The 20,058-nt window shown below is 43.9% G+C and overlaps 1 protein-coding gene across 1 annotated transcript in view; it reads right to left on the bottom strand.

Moving 5' to 3' along the window:
- Positions 1-20,058, bottom strand: part of SCNN1D (sodium channel epithelial 1 subunit delta) — a 78,929-nt gene that overhangs the window by 13,106 nt on the left and 45,765 nt on the right. Inside the window, exon 8 of the mRNA XM_040420173.1 lies at positions 4,983-5,100. Coding sequence (XP_040276107.1) covers positions 4,983-5,100 — 118 coding nt within the window. The remainder of the gene's footprint in view (positions 1-4,982; positions 5,101-20,058) is intronic.

The raw sequence follows: 20,058 nt of genomic DNA, 5'->3' as shown, positions 1-20,058 counted from the left end.
AAAATACAGAATGCACACGAACGTCATCTGTATTTTTGGCGGATCGCAAAATACATACAGTAAGGTGCACGAGTCCTAACTAAAAGTAAATTTCGAAAAGTAACTAGTTTTCAAATCCGAATTATATTAAAATAACATTTAATGTTGGCACAACCCCTTTAATGAGAAGGGAACAGAATAACTAGTGAATAAGATCTGTCCAGGTCTGGTGTTCAATCCTGCCAGCATTATTTTATGGAGCCAAGCTACATTGATGAGTTAAAGGTTATGCCAGGGGCGTGGTCAAGCGGGGCACGTGCCCCAGGCACAGAGGCGTCTGCTCCCTGCTTCACCATTTCACTGAGCTCCTGAGCTCCCCAGCCAGCCACACATTGCACTGCTGGCTGTGTGGGAGAAGCAGTGAAAGCCCAAGAATCAGCCTCCTGCACAGCCAGCAGCACAATATGTGTGTGACCGGGTCTGCTGCTGCTGCTGGAGAACACGGGATGTGCCAATCATCACGGAAACAGGTGAGTATTCAGTGTTGTTGTTTTTTTTTAGCTTTATTAATTAAGCTGAAGGTGGGCATTAGTACATTGAGGGGGCACAATGTGGGCCTAACTACAGTGAGGGGTTACAATGTGGACATAACTACTGTAAGGGGCACAATGTGGGTATAAATATTGTGAGGGGGCACAGTGTGGATATTACTACTGTGAGGGGTCACAATGTGGGCATAACTACTGTGAGGTACAATGTGGGCATAACTACAAACAGGATTCCAAAAAAGTTGGGACACTATACAAATCGTGAATAAAAACGGAATGCAATGATGTGGAGGTGCCAACTTCTAATATTTTATTCAGAATAGAACATAAATCACGGAACAAAAGTTTAAACTGAGAAAATGTACCATTTTAAGGGAAAAATATGTTGAATCAGAATTTCATGGTGTCAACAAATCCCAAAAAAGTTGGGACAAGGCCATTTTCACCACTGTGTAGCATCTCCCCTTCTTCTTACAACACTCAACAGGCGTCTGGGGACCGAGGAGACCAGTTTCTCAAGTTTAGAAATACGAATGCTCTCCATTCTTGTCTAATACAGGCCTCTAACTGTTCAATCGTCTTGGGCCTTCTTTGTTGCACCTTCCTCTTTATGATGCGCCAAATGTTCTCTATAGGTGAAAGATCTGGACTGCAGACTGGCCATTTCAGTACCCGGATCCTTCTCCTACGCAGCCATGATGTTGTGATTGATGCAGAATGTGGTCTGGCATTATCTTGTTGAAAAATGCAGGGTCCCTAAAAGAGATGACATCTGGATGGGAGCATATGTTGTTCTAGAACCTGAATATATTTTTCTGCATTGATGGTGCCTTTCCAGACATGCAAGCTGCCCATGCCACACGCACTCATGCAACCCCATACCATCAGAGATGCAGGCTTCTGAACTGAGCGTTGATAACAACTTGGGTTGTCCTTGTCCTCTTTGGTCCGGATGACATGGCGTCCCAGATTTCCAAAAAGAACTTTGAATCGTGACTCGTCTGACCACAGAACAGTCTTCCATTTTGCCACACTCCATTTTAAATGATCCCTGGCCCAGTGAAAACGCCTGAGCTTGTGGATCTTGCTTAGAAATGGCTTCTTCTTTGCACTGTAGAGTTTCAGCTGGCAACGGCGGATGGCACGGTGGATTGTGTTCACTGACAATGGTTTCTGGAAGTATTCCTGAGCCCATTCTGTGATTTCCTTTACAGTAGCATTCCTGTTTGTGGTGCAGTGTCGTTTAAGGGCCGGGAGATCACGGGCATCCAGTATGGTTTTACGGCCTTGACCCTTACGCACAGAGATTGTTCCAGATTCTCTGAATCTTCGGATGATGTTATGCACAGTTGATGATGATAGATGCAAAGTCTTTGCAATTTTTCGCTGGGTAACACCTTTCTGATATTGCTCCACTATCTTTATGCGCAACATTGTGGGAATTGGTGATCCTCTACCCATCTTGGCTTCTGAGAGACACTGCCACTCTGAGAAGCTCTTTTTATACCCAATCATGTTGCCAATTGACCTAATTAGTGTTAATTGGTCTTCCAGCTCTTCGTTATGCGCAAATTTACTTTTTCCAGCCTCTTATTGCTACTTGTCCCAACTTTTTGGGGATTTGTTGACACTGTGTGAAAATTGGAATCAACGTATTTTTCCTTTAAAATGATACATTTACTCGGATTAAACGTTTGATCTGTCATCTACGTTCTATTACAAATAAAATATTGACATTTGCCATCTCTACATCATTGCATTCAGTTTTTATTCACAATTTGTTTAGTGTCCCAACTTTTTTGGAATCCGGTTTGTACTTTGAAGGGACACAATGTGGGCATAACTACTGTGAGGGGGCACAATGTAGACATTAGTACTGTGAGGGGCACAATGTGGACATTAGTACTGTGAAGGGGCATAATGTGGCTATTACTACTGTGATGGGGTACAATGTGGGCATTACTATTGTGAGGGGACACAATGTGGACATTAGTATTGTGATGGGGCACAATGTGGGCATTACTACTGTGATGGGGCACAATGTGGGCATTACTACGATGATGGGGCACAATGTGGGCATTACTATTGTTAGGGGGCACAATGTGGGCATAACTACTGTGAGAGGATACAATGTGGACATCACTACTGTGAGGACATTAGTACTGTAAGGGGGCACAATGTGGCTATTACTGTAATGGGGCACAATGTGGGCATTACTACTGTGAGGGGGCACAATGTGGACATCAATACTGTGAGGGGGCACAATGTGGACATCAATACTGTGAGGGGGCACAATGTGGACATCAATACTGTGAGGGGGCACAATATGGGCCTTACTACTGTGTGGTAGCACTAAGAGGATATGCCCTAGATCACCCTGTTATACATTGGGATTGCTCGGTCTTACAGGGCCAACATAGCGCCCCCTTCTAGGGATTTAACATGGGCAGTTACCATCCCTTCCTTATGTGATTAGTCTTTTTTCTCTATCGCTACTGCAACTTTGTTCCGGTTCTAGCGGACATCACGCCAACACGACAGCGAAACTCTGGATGCGGTAGGACCAGTTGGTTCTTTCATTTATCGCAAGGTGTTTTGGTACCACCATGTACCCTGTTTTACCAGGTAACATATTGGAGGTAATTTACAAAGATCAGGTTTTTGCATTGATCTTTGTTTCCCCCTCTGCACTGGGGGAGGATTAGCCTAATTTATTAATTAGATGCACCTCCGGCAGTCTGTGCTCCTGTAATGAAAACTACTTGGGCCCCTGGAATGGGTTTTACTCCTCTTTTATGCCTGTTTTACGGTGTAAAAGATAGTAAAAGTGTCGGGCTGGAGCTCAGGTCCCTGTCACACCCTTGTCATTTCTAAATATTAGCAAAAAAGGGTCTCGCGAATATTTTTACTCCTAAAACAGGCATACAAATATGCATAAGGATATTATTCAAAGTTACTTTTTAAGCTATTTACTCATAACCCTAGGAGGACTGTGTGGGATTGGTTGCGTACAGTTATGCATTGGGCAGGGTTAGGCTCCATTCACACGTCCGCAATTTCGTTCCGCATTTTGCGGAACGGAATCGCGGACCCATTCAAGTCCGGGTCCGCACTTCCGTTCCGCCAAAAAATAGAACATGTCCTATTCTTGTCCGCAATTGCGGACAAGAACAGGCATATTCTATTAGTACCGGCAATGTGCGGTCCGCAAAATACGGAACGCACATTGCCGCTTTCCGTGTTTTGCGGCTCCGTGGATCCGCAAAACACATTGCGGACGTGTGAATGGAGCCTTAGAAGCATGGCTTAGCATTAAAAAAATTAGCTGCGATGCAACAAGCGTTCTGCTTATGTTGTCCCTCTTTCTGATGTAATAACATTTGGTGGCATGTGCAGGGGTAAGGGCACCATGGTGAATCCTGGTGCTGGAAAGCCTAGCTACACCTCTGAGTTATGCCTCCAGTATTCAGTAAGTGGGGATCCAACCACTGTGACCCCCGTCAAAGACTAGAATGAAGGGGCAGCCGTTTTTATTGGCTATGCTCTCTTTATTTTAGAAGCTACATGATCAGCTCATTATAACTGGCTGGTTGACTATATAATCTCAGAAAAAAAATTCTGTGGCGGTAAACAGCCAAAGGAGCATGGGGCTTTTCTAGTTTTTCTAATATTTGATTCAGTTGTTTGGCTGCTTTTCAGCCCTGCTCCATTACGGTAAATGTACGGTCAGCAACCACACTTTCCATCAGTCTATGTAAATGGCCTTATAAACAAGCGCCAATTGACTTGTTGTCCATGTAAAAGGGCCCTTAGATAGTCTGAAATCCCCTTCCTGCTTAATCAAAGTCACCAGCTGTCACAGCAGTTTAAGCGTCATATATCTTATCAGAGAAAGATGCTTGCTTCTCCTCTTAACAGACTACTCTCCTCTTCACTAACTCTCAGCTCACTCTATAGGCTGCCTGATCACTGAAGGATCAGATTACAGAGAGGAGGAAAGGGGAGGGAAGAGAGGAGGAAAGGGGAGGGACTGCTATAGGTAGGCAGAGAGACAGATAGAGAGACTGCTGCGGGTTTGTAAGTGATTTACTGCCTAACGTCATGGTTGGATTCACATGTAAACTACTCGGTTCTGTGTGTAATAGCTTCCATGACTGCTGCTGATTATGGTGTGTGCTGCAGAGTGTTAGGGAGCAGGGGCCCCTGCTTCTCCATGTTGTGTGTATGGGCAGATGTGATCCTAGCTAGTCTCCACCCAACAAATCAGAAAAAATTGAATTACAAATGTAATTACACCCACATGGCAGCTTATTCTGAAAAATTACCTAAAATGACATACACTTTAAGCACAGGCCCACCATATGCATTGATTGCCGACTTTTATCACAACAAGATTATAAACTAATTACCCCCCACATACAGAGCATAGAGCCCTTTGTGCATGTTGTTCCTTACCCCATCCAGGATGCTTGTTGTAGTTACAGTACTCCATCCCAGGAAGCAATGGATAAAAATAATATCCACATCCACAGGTCTCTATCATCTTATACTGGAAACAAGACTGTAGACAAGTCTAAAAGATAAGACAAAAATGACACTACTAAAGATTCTTAATAGAAATTGCAATCACTTACATCAGTCCCAATCCCCAGTGAGGCCACAATCTAGGGTCAATTTCATATGAAGCCAAAAAATAATAAAAATCGGTACATGTTTAATGTGTGGGGAAAACTATAGTAAGCGCTGCGGAATATGTTATATAAATAAAGATTATTATTATTATAGTATCTGCAAAAAAATAAATGGAACAACTTGGGGATGTTTTCCTGGTATGATTCAAACCCAGGGCCCCATTCCTTCCTTATTAACAGCATTGTATGGGAATAGAAAAAAAAAGGTTTTGCTAGCTCACATTCTTTTTCCAGAAATAACCCCTTTATTGCCCATGGGTTATGTCTGGTATTGCAGCTCGGCCCCATTTACTTGAATAGGACAGAATTGCAAAGTCAAGCGCAGGACTAATTTCTCTTCTACACTACTCCGTGCCCTCTTATTCATCTTATCTTATAAGGCATTGGTGGACCTACTATATGTAGTTTTTGTGGATTTATCACTTTGGGGTTGGGATGGAAGTGTTTTTAGCAGCTTAAAGGTGTTTCCAATTTTTACTATTGATAGCCTATTCTCATCTGATTGGTGGGAGTCCAACACCTCACACCCAGGCTGATCCGTTGTTCTGCAATAGCTTCAGCGGCAGAAGTCATGTAGGAAATACACAGCTCCGTTCATTGTGCAGTGCCATCACTCTGATCCTCCACTGCTGACCATTGTTTGGCTGCAGCAATGAAATGCTCATATACTCCAGGTGACCCCTTCAGCCAATGAATGGCCTCAGCAGCCATATGCCATATACCACTGAGGCCAGTGATTGGGTAAAGCATTGTCCGGAGTATATGGCACATTATGGCTGCAGCCAATAAGACAATGTCATAGCTGCAGTTATTGGGAGTGCTGGAAAATGGTGAGAGAATTGTCTGTAACCCTTATCCCTGCACTCCCAACAGTTGAAAAATATTCATTTAAGCTGAATTCTTATCAAGCTGAATTTTTAGCATTTTTATGCACCAAGTAAAAGGCTATGTACACCTTTGGGGGCAATTTTTTAATTATTGCATTGTACTTATTTTGAGCTAAAAATCATTTATTCAATTGGTCTTCATTAAAAATATTGAATCTTTATTTGTGTACATAGCTGAGAGGCTGTAGCAGCAGCCTGTGGATTTTCTGTCTTTTCCGTCATTTCGGGGCTGACAGGGTCCTTATCTCTGACATTATAAACACTTATGAAAGCTCAATCCTTATCTTACTGATAAGAATGAGGCTTAAATAAGCGTTTATGACCTCTTAGTAGTTTAGAGATAAGGTTTATTAGATGATCGACACAAAGTGAAAGTATCAGTCACACAGTTAGGCCTCAAGCACACGACCGTGGTGTGTTTTGCGGTCCGCAAATCGCGGATCCGCAAAACACAGATGGCATCCGTGTGCGTTCCGCAATTTGCAGAATGGCACGGACAACCTTCAATATAAATGCCTATTCTTGTCCGCAAAGCGCGGACAAGAATAGGACATGTTATATTTTTTTAGCGGGGCCACGGAACGGAGCAACGGATGCGGACAGCACACGGAGTGCTGTCCGCATCTTTTGCAGCCCCATTGAAGTGAATGGGTCCACATCCAAGCCGCCAAAACGGCGGCTCGGATGTGGACCAAAACCAGATCTGTGGACTTGAGTTGACACAGATTGGGGCACAGTGGGGTAAAGTGGTAACACTTGCAGTCTCAAAAGTATTGAGGGCCTCTTTATCCACCTGTGACATCACGTTATGAATATCCTGCAGCCTTCGACAACCCTTCAAACAGCTGATTAGTGTTGGTGGGGTTTCTTGAACATAATTAAATAAATCCTCAGGATAGGTCATCGATATCTGATTTGTCAGAGCCTGGCACACAGAACCCCTACTGATCAGCTTTTTCCTTGGCCTGTGACATAATGTCTATCAGTCACATAGTCTTTGGCAGCCCAGTGCCATTAATGGGTTAATGGGACTGAGTTGCAGTACCAAGCACAGCCGCTATACAAAGTGACTGTAAAGAGGACTGTAAGCACTGTGGCCTCAACGGCTGATCAACAGGGATGCTGAGTCTGATCCCCCACCGATCCAATATTGATAAACTATCCCAAGGATAGGTCATACATGGTAACATAGGGGGAGATTTATCAAACTGGTGTAAAGTAGAACTGACTTAGTTGCCCATAGCAACCAATCAGATTCCACCATTTTTCACAGCTCCTTTGGAAATTGAAAGGATCAATATGTTTAATTTATATGGGCAACTAAGTCAGTTCTACTTTACACCAGTTTGATAAATCTCTCTCATACTTTATAAGGCTGAAACACATCCATCCATCCATCCAATTGAGCCTATTCTTGATTCTTGAATTCCTTGAAAATCACTTTTTGCGGGGCGCTGGCACGATTCGGAAGCCCATGGAAACACTCAGACGCGATTCCGTGGTCTTTCGAGTCCGTTCTTCCGCACTGCAAAAGATAAAACGTATCCTCTCTTTTGACGTATCTTGCGGGTTGCGGACCCTTTCAAGTCAATGGGTTTGCGGTCCGCAACACAGGCACGGGACTATATGGTCATGTGAATGAGCCCTAAGGCATTAGGCAGGGGCGTTGCTAGGTTAAAACATTCGAGGCCTGGGCCCCTGATGTTTTGTCCCAGGCCCCGAATGTACTGCCTGCTTGCTACATACAACTGTATTTCCATCTTCAGGACGGCAATACAATTGAATCTAATGCCCTGCAAATGCTGAAGGACCTGTGATGACCTCACAGGTCATGTGATCAGTGCTAAATGCAGTAGCTGAAAAGGACCTGCGATTATGTCACCATCATGTGACCAGTGCAGGAGAGGACGGCTCAGCAGTGAAGAGAAGTCCTGGGAAGAAGCTGTGGTGAGGTCTGCTACATGAAGAGAGGTAAGTGAAAGGAGAGGTAGAGCAATGTTGGGAGTTGTATTTTTTTTTAACTGGGACTGTATGTTAGGGCTGAAGGGAGGGAAGTTATTTACATGGGACAGTGGGGTGGAGTGATGTTATTTATATGGGACTGAAAGTTGAGGGAGTGATGTTATTTACATGGGAATGCATGATGGAGGTGGCTGGGGCAGGGTGATGTTATTTACATGGGACTATACACTCGCCTAAAGAATTATTAGGAACACCATACTAATACGGTGTTGGACCCCCTTTTGCCTTCAGAACTGCCTTAATTCCACGTGGCATTGATTCAACAAGGTGCTGATAGCATTCTTAAGAAATGTTGGCCCATATTGATAGGATAGCATCTTGCAGTTGATGGAGATTTGAGGGATGCACATCCAGGGCATGAAGCTCCCGTTCCACCACATCCCAAAGATGCTCTATTGGGTTGAGATCTGGTGACTGTGGGGGCCATTTTAGTACAGTGAACTCATTGTCATGGTCAAGAAACCAATTTGAAATGATTCGAGCTTTGTGACATGGTGCATTATCCTGCTGGAAGTAGCCATCAGAGGATGGGTACATGGTGGTCATGAAGGGATGGACATGGTCAGAAACAATGCTCAGGTAGCCCGTGGCATTTAAACGATGCCCAATTGTCACTAAGGGGCCTAAAGTGTGCCCAGAAAACATCCCCCACACCATTACACCACCACCACCACCAGCCTGCACAGTGGTAGCAAGGCATGATGGATACATGTTCTCATTCTGTTTACGCCAAATTCGGACTCTACCATTTGAATGTCTCAACAGAAATCGAGACTCATCAGACCAGGCAACATTTTTCCAGTCTTCAACAGTCCAATTTTGGTGAGTTCGTGCAAATTGAAGCCTCTTTTTCCTATTTGTAGTGGAGATGAGTGGTACCCGGTAGGGTCTTCTGCTGTTGTAGCCCATCCGCCTCAAGGTTGTGCGTGTTGTGGCTTCACAAATGCTTTGCTGCATACCTCGGTTGTAACGAGTGGTTATTTCAGTCAACGTTGCTCTTCTATCAGCTTGAATCAGTCGACCCATTCTCCTCTGACCTCTAGCATCCACAAGGCATTTTCGCCCACAGGACTGCCGCATACTGGATGTTTTTCCCTTTTCACACCATTCTTTGTAAACCCTAGAAATGGTTGTGCGTGAAAATCCCAGTAACTGAGCAGATTGTGAAATACTCAGACCGGCCCGTCTGGCACCAACAACCATACCACGCTCAAAATTGCTTAAATCACCTTTCTTTCCCATTCTAACATTCAGTTTGGAGTTCAGGAGATTGTCTTGACCAGGACCACACCCCAAAATGCATTGAAGCAACTGCCATGTGATTGGTTGACTAGATAATTGCATTAATGAGAAATAGAACAGGTGTTCCTAATAATTCTTTAGGTGAGTGTATGTTGAAGGTGGCTGTAGGAGGGAGTGATATTATTTACATGGGACTGAATGTTGAGGGGTAATGCGATTTACATGGGACTGCATGTTGGAGGTGGCTGGGGAGGGGGTGATTTTATTTACATGGGACTGAATATTGAGGGGGTGATGTTATTTACATGGGACTGTATGTTGAAGGCGGCTGGGGAGGGGGTTATGTTCTTTACATGAGACTGTATGTTAAAGGCGGCTGGAGAGGGGGTAATGTTATTTACGTGGGACTGTATATTGAGGGGGGCAGGAGAGATGGTGGGATGTTATTTACATGGAACTGTATTTTAGAGGGGGCCGTAGATAGAAAGGGATGTTATGTACATGGGACTGTATATTGGAGGGGGCTGGAGAGATAGTGTGATGGTATTTACATGGCACTCTATGGCGGAGAAGGGAAATAATGTTATTTACATGGGACTGTATGGTGGAGGGGCTGAGGAATTAAAATTTTTGAGGACAGTAAACAGAGGAATATAACTACAGGGGGCACTGCAGGGGGCATTATAAATACTGGGGCACTTCAGGGTGAGCATTATAACAGTAGGGGGCATTATAAATACTGTGGGGGCCTTTTAAATCCAGGAGACATTAGGCATTCTTATTACTACTGGGGGCTCTATAGGAGGGACTTATAGATCAGCATTATTTCTACTAAGAGCACTGTGGGGGTCTTATTACTACTAATAACACTATTACTATGGGGGCACTATCTCTATGGCACTATTATTTCTTCAGGATAGTATTTGGGGGTACAGAAAAGTATTTGGGGGTACAGAAAAATGAGAAAGCTAAGATGTCCGTGTGCCACACTCTGTAGAGACGAGGCGCGGCTGAGAGAAGTTGTCCGGACAAAATTTTGAAGATGATGACAGAGAAGATCTACATCATAGGAGACGTTACCTGGGAGGAACTGGATGTGAGAGGTACGTGCTGCTGTATAGCTGTATAGCTATAGCGGGCTTAGGGGACGGTTGGTCGATTTTTGGTCGATCTTGAGACCCTAGCAATGCCCCTGGCATTAGGAATAGAAAGTACAGAGAGTAATACTAATACTGAATCTTTTTGCATAAATTGTACAATTTTCTCAGCTCAAGAGGTTTATATTTTTTCACTTCGTTTTCATGGTGAAAAGTTTGCTTTTAAAAATGTGTGGTATCAAGGAAGTATTTTTCCTGGTAACCTGATAACATTATCTGGTAATAATGAAATTATAGTACAGGGTGAGGCAAAAGTCTGGACACATTGTGCAATCTGGCTCACCTAAAATGGCGTATCCCTCAGCGCTGTGAAGAAGTATCACCCATTGTTCTTCAGCATGTTCACCAAGACTGGATTAAATGTTTAAGGCTACTTTCACACTGGCGGCAGCAGGGTCCGATAGGCTGTTCTGGCGGGGAACAGCCTGCCGGATCCGTGCTAACGCTAGCCTACCGTGCCCCTGGAAGTACCTTCCGGCCCCATTTATAGTAAATGGGGCCGGAGTGGACTTCCGGCGGCACAGTGGGCTAGCGTTAGCACGGATCCGGCAGGCTGTTACCCAGCCGGAACAACCTGACGGACCCTGCTGCCGCAAGTGTGAATTTAGCCTAACCACGTGCATCCTGCAGAATGGTGGACACAAAGAACACGTCATGTAAAGCACTTCAGTAAAATCTGACCTTGTTTAACTCCTAAATAGGTAAAGGTAGGTCAAAACTGACACTTCCAGTGATTTTCTGAGTATATTGTAGCCAAGACTGGTATAGGACATTGAAAAACCGTGAGCTGAATTCAATATGGCAGACAGGGCCGCACCACCAATTAGGCAAGGTGATCGCCTCAGGCGGCGCAGCCCTGGTGACAAGTGGGGGGCAGCAGCGGCAGGGCACAGGGAGATGAGCGCTTCCATTGTGGAAGCGCTCATCTCCATTGTCATCTGTATCGCCATCCTCAGGACAGAAATACAGATGAATGTGCTTCGGCGGGGCAGGGGAGGGAGAGGCGTCTCCCTTCCCCGTTCCTCTGATAGGCTACAGGCACTAGGCCTGCAGCCTGTCAGAGGCCGGTGCAGGCGGCTCGATGACATCAGCGCGGGACACAGGCCGGAAGAGGCCTGTATCGCATCGCTGCCAGCCTGATGGAGGTAAGTATATGTGTTTATTTTTTTACATGGTACAATACAGGAGAGGAGCACTATGGGGGCACTTCTTGCTGGCACATGATTGGGGGGCATCTATGGGGGGCACTTCTTACTGGTACAAGATTGAAGGGCATCGATGGGGGAGCCTTCTTACTGGCACAAGATTGGGGGGCATCTATGGGGGGCCCTTCTTACTGGCACATTATTGGGGGGAATCTATGGGGAAACTTTATATTGGCACATTATTGGGGGCATCTATGGGGGAACTTTTTACTGGCACATTGTTGGGTGGCACTATGGGGGCATCTATGGGGCATTTCTTACTGGCACATTATTGGGGGGCATCTACTGAGACCACAAAGAAGGGGTATTTTATATGGAGGGCTCTGTATAGGGGCATTTTATACTGGGACACATTATGGTGTGTACTATGGGGAAGGGGGGAGAGGAGCACTATGAGGTCACCTACGGGGGGCACTAAGAAGGGGTATATAATACTTGCAAATTATGGGGACACTGAGGGCATCTACTGGGGGCACTATATAGGGGTATTTTATAATGCCACGTTATGGGAGCACTATGGGGACATTAGCTGAACTGGGGCATTAAAAGGAGCTATTTTTTGCACTGGCACACATTATAAGCGGGCATTTTTTTGTACTGTCACATTATAAGGAGAATTATTACTACTGGGGGGGCATTATGGTGGGCTTTATTACTACTGGGGGTCTATGGGGAACATGATTACTAGTATGGGCACTATGGGAGCATTATTACTTTTGGGGCACAGTGGAGACATGTTGGGGGTACTGTAGGAGCACTATTACTACCATGTGTGCTCTAGCAGAGAATTATTACTATTGGTGGGACTTTTGGGAGCACTATTACTGCGGGGGCACCTTGGCACAGTATCAGCTTACCACAGTTATTTTTGGGGGACATTATTTTGACACTATTAGTGTCAGGGGCACTATTTGCTGGGCGCAGTGATTTTAGGACACTGTGCGCCAATAATTATTGAAGGCCACTATCTGCATGGCACTACTATTATCAGGGGGTTTATCTGTTTCTGTAGTATAGTATTGGGGAGAACAGCGACACAGTATTGGGGGTGGTAGGATGATTTGTCCAGAAGATGGGAGGATGATGGAAATGTAGTAAACTAAGATTTTTTTTTGTCAAACTGCAGAGATGAGAAATGGCTGAAAAATGGTGTCTGGTCTGAAGGTCTGAAAGGAGAAGATAGGGAAAGAGAACATCTACATCAAAGGAGACATCACTGGATGTAAGCGGTATGGGGTGCTGTATTAGGCCTCATGCACACGGCCGTGGTTTGGGTCCGCATCCGAGCCGCCGTTTTGGCGGCTTGGATGCGGACCCATTCACTTCAATGGGGCCGCAAAAGATGCGGATAGCACTCCGTGTGCTGTCCGCATCCGTGGCTCCGTTCCGCGGCCCAGTAAAAAAAAATAATGTGTCCTATTCTTGTCCGTGCTTTGCGGACAAGAATAGGCATTTACATTGCCGGCGCCCGTTCCGTTCCGCAAATTGCGGAAGGCAACACGGACGGCTTCCGTTTTTTGCAGACAGCAAAAAAATGGCATGGCCGTGTGCATGAGGCCTTAGCCTGTATGTTCTGTAGTGAGGGAAGGGGTTAGATTGAGAATTTGGTATGGGGGGAAGGTGCTTTTTCAATTTTCACCTCAGGCAGCAGAAAGGCTAGGTGCAACCCTGATGGCAGATTCTAAAATGGCAGCCCAAAATGTTTCCACCACCAAGTAATGCAGCCTCCCTCCCAATTAGTACTTTCACACATTGGAATTCAGTCTTATACGTATTACACCAGTCAATAGGGTGCGTCCAGACTTTTGCCTCACCCTGTGTATGTAGTTATGTATTGGAATAATTAAGACACATTATAATTTACTTTTATATAAAGGCTCAACAGAGATTATACACTAATCCAATAAATGGCAGTAGCTAAGGCTCATTTATGTGTATTATGTACCAACAAACAAATATGCCCCAAATACCAGTCACCACATGAATTGGGATAGCATGTTAACCTGTTACAGGTACGCCCTGATGTCCTGGTACTTAGGGACACAGGGCGTACCTGTACGACCTGTGTAGTTCCAATCACCGTGCGGCGTGTGGTGATTGGAACTGGGTGCCTGCTGAAATCAATCAGTAGGCACCCTGGGTCAATGCCGAGGGGTGTCCTGTGACCCCCCGTATCGGCAATCGCAGCAAACTGCAGGTCAATTCAGACCTGCGGTTTGCAGCGCTTTCGGAAGTTTCTGATCCCCACGGTCCGTGACAGCGTGGATCAGAAATGTCAAAATGCTTTATTTTTATGTTTAACCCCCCCCCTCCTGCAGCCCTCTTTGTGATGTGCCGGCGGGCTGTGCGGGGGGGGGGGGGGGGGGTGCGGTGTCCCTCTCTCAGGATGGCCGAGCTTGTAAAGCAGTGTCAGCACATTGCTGACACTTTGCTTGAAACGGCTGACATCATTATGTAGTGTCCCACTAGATAGGCGTGGGCACTACACAAGGGTCAATTGGTGTGTACGTTACTCATCCTCACTAGGGACAGAAATGTCATATTTAATTGTGCATCTTTTGTATTTTCTAATGTAATTGTTGTATGCAATGTTCCCCTGTAATATGCAATAGCAGGCCTAGTTGGATGCAGTTAGTCATCCCAGACGTTAGAGGGAGTTAGAGAACCCCTAGTATAAAGGTCCAGGCCCAGACAGGGAGTGTTAGTTCAAGGTCAGGAGTCTGCAGAGGCAAGTTGGAAGGCACAAGCCAGAGCCTTCTCCTGACATGCAACTAGACAGCCCAGGCTTCTAGTTGTTATCAGGAGGCTAGTAGAGGGATCCTAGCCTACCTGCTGATCAAGAGAGCCATGGTTAGCTCAGAAGATTCACCCCAGGGGAAGAGTTTGCCTCCTGGGAGAAAACCTGCAGATCCCACCAAGTCAAGCAGAGTCAGCATGTCCAGCTAGTACAAGTAAGCTGAAGGGCAGAAAGGGTAGTAATGTAAAGCAAGAATGAGTACCTGAGGAAGATTGTTACCAAGGATAAAAGCCAGCATTGAGGCATCCGGGCCTTGGGATTGAAACCAGACAGGAGTTCTAAGGAACAGTGTACACTATCTCCGAGGAGACGGTACAGCCTGATTCTGAGTGTGTTGTTGTTTACCCTCTGAGTATCTTGCAAGGAAACAGTATACCTGCCATAATTGTGAAAGCCTGCTTGCGAAGTGTACTTGATATGTGGAACTGAGTTGACATCCAACTGTATAAAGTTGAACTGACCACAGTAAAGCAAAGTTTGGTTCACCATACCATCTGTGTACCTCACTTATTAATGCTATCAATCGGTGTGCCACCGTTACAGGCACTGGCGTCACGAACCTTAAAGGGACCTTGCCCCAGGCACATAAAACACCTGCAACATCCAGGGCACCTCATCCACCACCAGGCCTGGTCCCTAAATACAGAGCGTGCCCCAGAGGACTCCTGTGCCAGCCTCTCCTTCACTGCTGTACGCCTGCCCAGGGTTTCCCTCCAGAACTGTGAGTAACCCTCGCTTGCTGTTCACCGTGACCTCACAATCGCAATACCCTGCAGGTCTGGCGTACTGCAATTACACAGCCGTTTAACTCCTTCCATACCGCGGTCCGCTGTATGGAAGGAGTTAACAGGGAGGGAGCTCCCTCCCTGTCCCATCGGGGGCTGCTGTGCCTTTTCAGCCCCTGATTCTTGACGGGATCAGAGAGGGAGGGGGCCCCCCTCCCTCCCCATCACCCGCTGCTCTGTTGTGGCAGCTAGTGATGAGTTACCATGGCAACCGGACGCCTTCACAGGCTTCCGGCTGTCCATGGTGCTGATCAGACTTCTGCTAAAGTAAAGTGTACTGTATTGTATTATACAGACATCAGACCCATTGGATCTTCAACAACCAAGTGGGTCTGGGTCAAAAAAAGTAAAAAAATAATAAAATAAAATAAAATTTCCTACACATGTTTGATATCACCGTGTCCGTAACCACCTGATCCTGGTCATGTTACTTTCCCTGCACGGTGAACGCCATAAAAAACTATGATGAAATTAAAATTTTGACCACCTTACTTCCCAAAAAAGGTAATAAAAGTGATCAAAAAAGTCATATGTACGCCAAAATAGTACCAATCAAACCATCACCTCATCCCACAAAAAATTAGCCCCTACATGAGACAATGTCCCAAAAAATAAAAAAACTATGGCTCTCAGATTAAAACATGATTTTTTGGTTTCAAAAATGCTTTTTTATGTTAAATGTAAAAGAAAAAGTAGACACATTAGATATTGACGCGTCCGTAAGAAACTGCTCTATAAAAATACCACATGACCTAAACCCTGAGGTGAACACCGTAATTTTTTAAAAACGGTGTAAAAAAAAACATTTGTTTTGTCACCTTACGTCACTAAAAGTGCAACACCAAGCGATCAAAAGGGCGTATGCCCCCCACCACGGTTCCAATCTAACCGTCACCTCATCCTGCAAAAAATGATACCCTACATAAGACAATCGCCCAAAAAATAAAAAAAACTATGGCTCTCAGACTATGGAGACACTAAAACGTTTTTTTTTTATTTCAAAAATGATATTATTGTGTAAAACCTAAATAAATAAAAAGGTATACATATTAGGTATTGCCACGTCCGTAAGAACCTGCTCTATAAAAATACCACATGACCTACTCCTCAGGTGAACACTGTAAAAAAAAAAAAATGGTGTCTAAAAAGCTATTTTTTTGTTACCTTACATCAAAAAGTCATATGCACCCCAAAATAGTGCCAATCTAACCGTCATCTCATCCCGCAAAAATGATACCCTACCTGAGACAATCGCCTAAAAACTGAAGAAACTATGTCTCTCATACTATGGAGACACTAAAACATGATTTTTTTTGTTTAAAAAATGATATTATTGTGTAAAACCTAAATAAAAAATATAAAAATGTATACATATTAGGTATTTCCGCGTCCATAAGAACCTGCTCTATAAAAATAGCACATGATATCACCTGTCAGATGAACGTTGTAAATACTAAAAAATAAAAACGGTGAAATTTCCATAAATTTTTTTCCCGTAACAAAGCAAGGATTAACAGACAAACAAAACTCAATATTTATTGCCCTGATTCTGTAGTTTACAGAAATGCCCCATATGTGTTCGTAAACTGCTGTATGGCCACACGGCAGGGCGCAGAAGGAAAGGAACGCCATATGGTTTTTGACACCATGTCCCATTTGGAGCCCCCCTGATGCACCCATAGAGTAGAAACTCCAAAAAGTGACCCCATTTAAGAAACTACACCCCTCAAGGTATTCAAAACTGATTTTACAAACTTTGTTAACCCTTTAAGTGTTCCACAAGAGTTAATGGCAAATGTAGATGAAATTTCAGAATTTCTATTTTTTGTTACTTTGCCTCACAAAAAGTGTAATATAGAGCAACCAAAAATCATATGTACCCTAAAATAGTACCAACAAACCTGCCACCTTATCCCGTAGTTTTCAAAATGGGGTCACTTTTTTGGAGTTTCTACTCTAGGGGTGCATCTGGGGGCTTCAAATGGGACATGGTGTCTAAAAACCAGTCCAGCAAAATCTGCCTTCCAGAAACCATATGGTGTTCCTTTCCTTCTGCGCCCTGCCGTGCGCCAGTATAGTAGTTTACGACCACATATGGGGTGTTTCTATAAACTACCGAATTAGGGCAATAAATATTGAGTTTTGTTTGGCTGTTAACCCTTGCTTTGTTACGGGGAAAAAATGATTAAACTGGAAAATTTGCCAAAAAATTGAAATTCTGAAATTTCATCTCCATTTGCCAATAACTCTTGTGGAACATCTAAAGGGTTAACAAAGTTTGTAAAATCTGTTTTGAATACCTTGAGGGGTTTAGTTTCTAGAATGGGGTCATTTTGGGTGGTTTCTATTATGTAAGCCTCACAAAGTGACTTTATACCTGAACTGGTCCTTACAAAATGGGGTTTTGAAAATTTCTGAAAAATTTCAAGATTTGCTTCTAAACTTCTAAGCCTTGTAACGTCCCCAAAAAATAAAATGCAATTCCCAAAATTATATGTATTATAGAAGTAGAGAAATTGAAACTTGGAAATTTGCAAATTTTTCAATTTTTTTTGTAAAATTTGGTATTTTTTTATCAATAAAAATGATTTTTTTTTTACTCCATTTTACCAGTGTCATGAAGTACAATAAGATGAAAAAACAATCTTAGAATGGCTTGGATAAGTAAAAGCATTTTAAAGTTTTCACCACATAAAGTGACATTGGTCAGATTTGCAAAAAATGGCCTGGTCCTTAAAGGGTTTCTACCACCAGAAATACTGTTATGTAGCTGACTGACATTAGCGATGCGCTAATGTCAGCACTACATAACAGTATGTTTCTAACATTAGTCCCTGCAGCCGTTTTTGCAAAAAAAAAGCACTTTTATTATATGCTAATGAGCCTCTAGGTGCTATGTGGGCGTAAAATCAGCACCTAGAGGCTCTGTCCACTCACGCTTTATCCCACCCAGGTCCAGTGTTCTGCCCGCCCAGCTCCTCTTGATTGATGCCACTGTTCCCTGCATCGTTGGCGAAATCCCGCGCCTGCGCCATTCACTTCTGTCTTCGGTGCAGGCGCAGTGAGTGAATGATTCGATACTGGTGCCGGATTCTTCACTGCGCCTGCGCCAACTACGTCACAGTAAGGAAGCCGGCATCAGGAGAGCGGCCTTCACTCACTGCGCCTGCGCTGAAGACAGAAGTGAACGGCGCAGGCGCAGGATTTCGCCAACGATGCAGGGAACAGTGGCATCAATCAAGAGGAGCTGGGCGGGCAGAACACTGGACCTGGGTGGGATAAAGCGTCAGTGGACAGGGCCTCTAGGTGCTGATTTTACGCCCACATAGCACCTAGAGGCTCATTAGCATATATAAAAGTGCTTTTTTTACAAAAACGGCTGCAGGGACTAATGTTAGAAACATACTGTTATGTAGTGCTGACATTAGCGCAACGCTAATGTCAGTCAGCTACATAACAGTATTTCTGGTGGTAGAAACCCTTTAAGGTAAAAATAAGCCCGGTCTTTAACCATCTCAGCTCCCCTAGCTTAAACCCTCTTAATAACCAGACCACTTTTTACAATTCTGCACTACACTACTTTCACGGTTTATTGCTCAGTCATACAACTTACCACCCAAATGAATTTTACCTCCTTTTCTTCTCACTAATGGAGCTTTCATTTGGTGGTATTTCATTGCTGCTGACATTTTAACTTTTTTTGATATTAATCAAAATTGACCGAAATTTGTGCAAAAAAATGACATTTTTCACTTTCTGTTGTAAAATTTATCAAATAAAACTACATTTCTATATAAATTTTTCTCAAAATTTATTGTTCTACATGTCTTTGATAAAAAAAAATGCAATAAGTGTATATTTATTGGTTTGGGTAAAAGTTATAGCGTTTACAAACTATGGTGCAAAAAAATAAATTTACGCACTTTGACTTTCTGAGCACCTGTCATGTTTCCTGAGGTTCTACAATGCCCAGACAGTAGAAACACCCCACAAATGACCCCATTTCGGAAAGTAGACACCCTAAGGTATTCGCTGATGGGCATAGTGAGTTCATGGAAGTTTTTATTTTTTGTCACAAGTTAGCGGAAAATGATTTTATTTATTTATTTATTTATTTCCTTACAAAGTCTCATATTCCACTAACTTGTGACAAAAAATAAAATTTTACATGAACTCGCCATGCCCCTCACGAAATACCTTAAGGTGTCTTCTTTCCAAAATGGGGTCACTTGTGGGGTATTTATATTGCCCTGGCATTTTAGGGGACCTAAAGCGTGAGAAGTAGTTTGGAATCCAAATGCGTAAAAAAATGCCCTGTGAAATCGTAAAGGTACTCATTGGAATTTGGGCCCCTTTGGGCACCTAGGCTGCAAAAAAGTGTCACACATGTGGTATCGCCGTACTCAGGAGAAGTAGGGCAATGTGTTTTGGGGTGTATTTTTACATATACCCATGCTGGGTGAGATAAATATCTCTGTAAAAGACAACTTTTCCCATTTTTTTTATACAAAGTTGTCATTTTACAGAGATATTTCGCTCACCCAGCATGGGTATATGTAAAAATACACCCCAAAATACATTGCCCTACTTCTCCTGAGTACGGCGATACCACATGTGTGACACTTTTTTGCAGCCTAGGTGCACAAAGAGGCCCAAATTCCAATGAGTATCTTTAGGATTTCACAGGGCATTTTTTACGCATTTGGATTCCAAACTACTTCTCACGCTTTAGGGCCCCTAAAATG

The sequence above is a fragment of the Bufo bufo genome, chromosome 1 (assembly GCF_905171765.1).
Source record: "Bufo bufo chromosome 1, aBufBuf1.1, whole genome shotgun sequence".
Classification (NCBI taxonomy): Eukaryota; Metazoa; Chordata; class Amphibia; order Anura; family Bufonidae; genus Bufo; species Bufo bufo.
The sequence above is the reverse complement of the archived record's forward strand: the minus strand, read 5'-3'. Positions and strand labels throughout refer to the sequence as shown.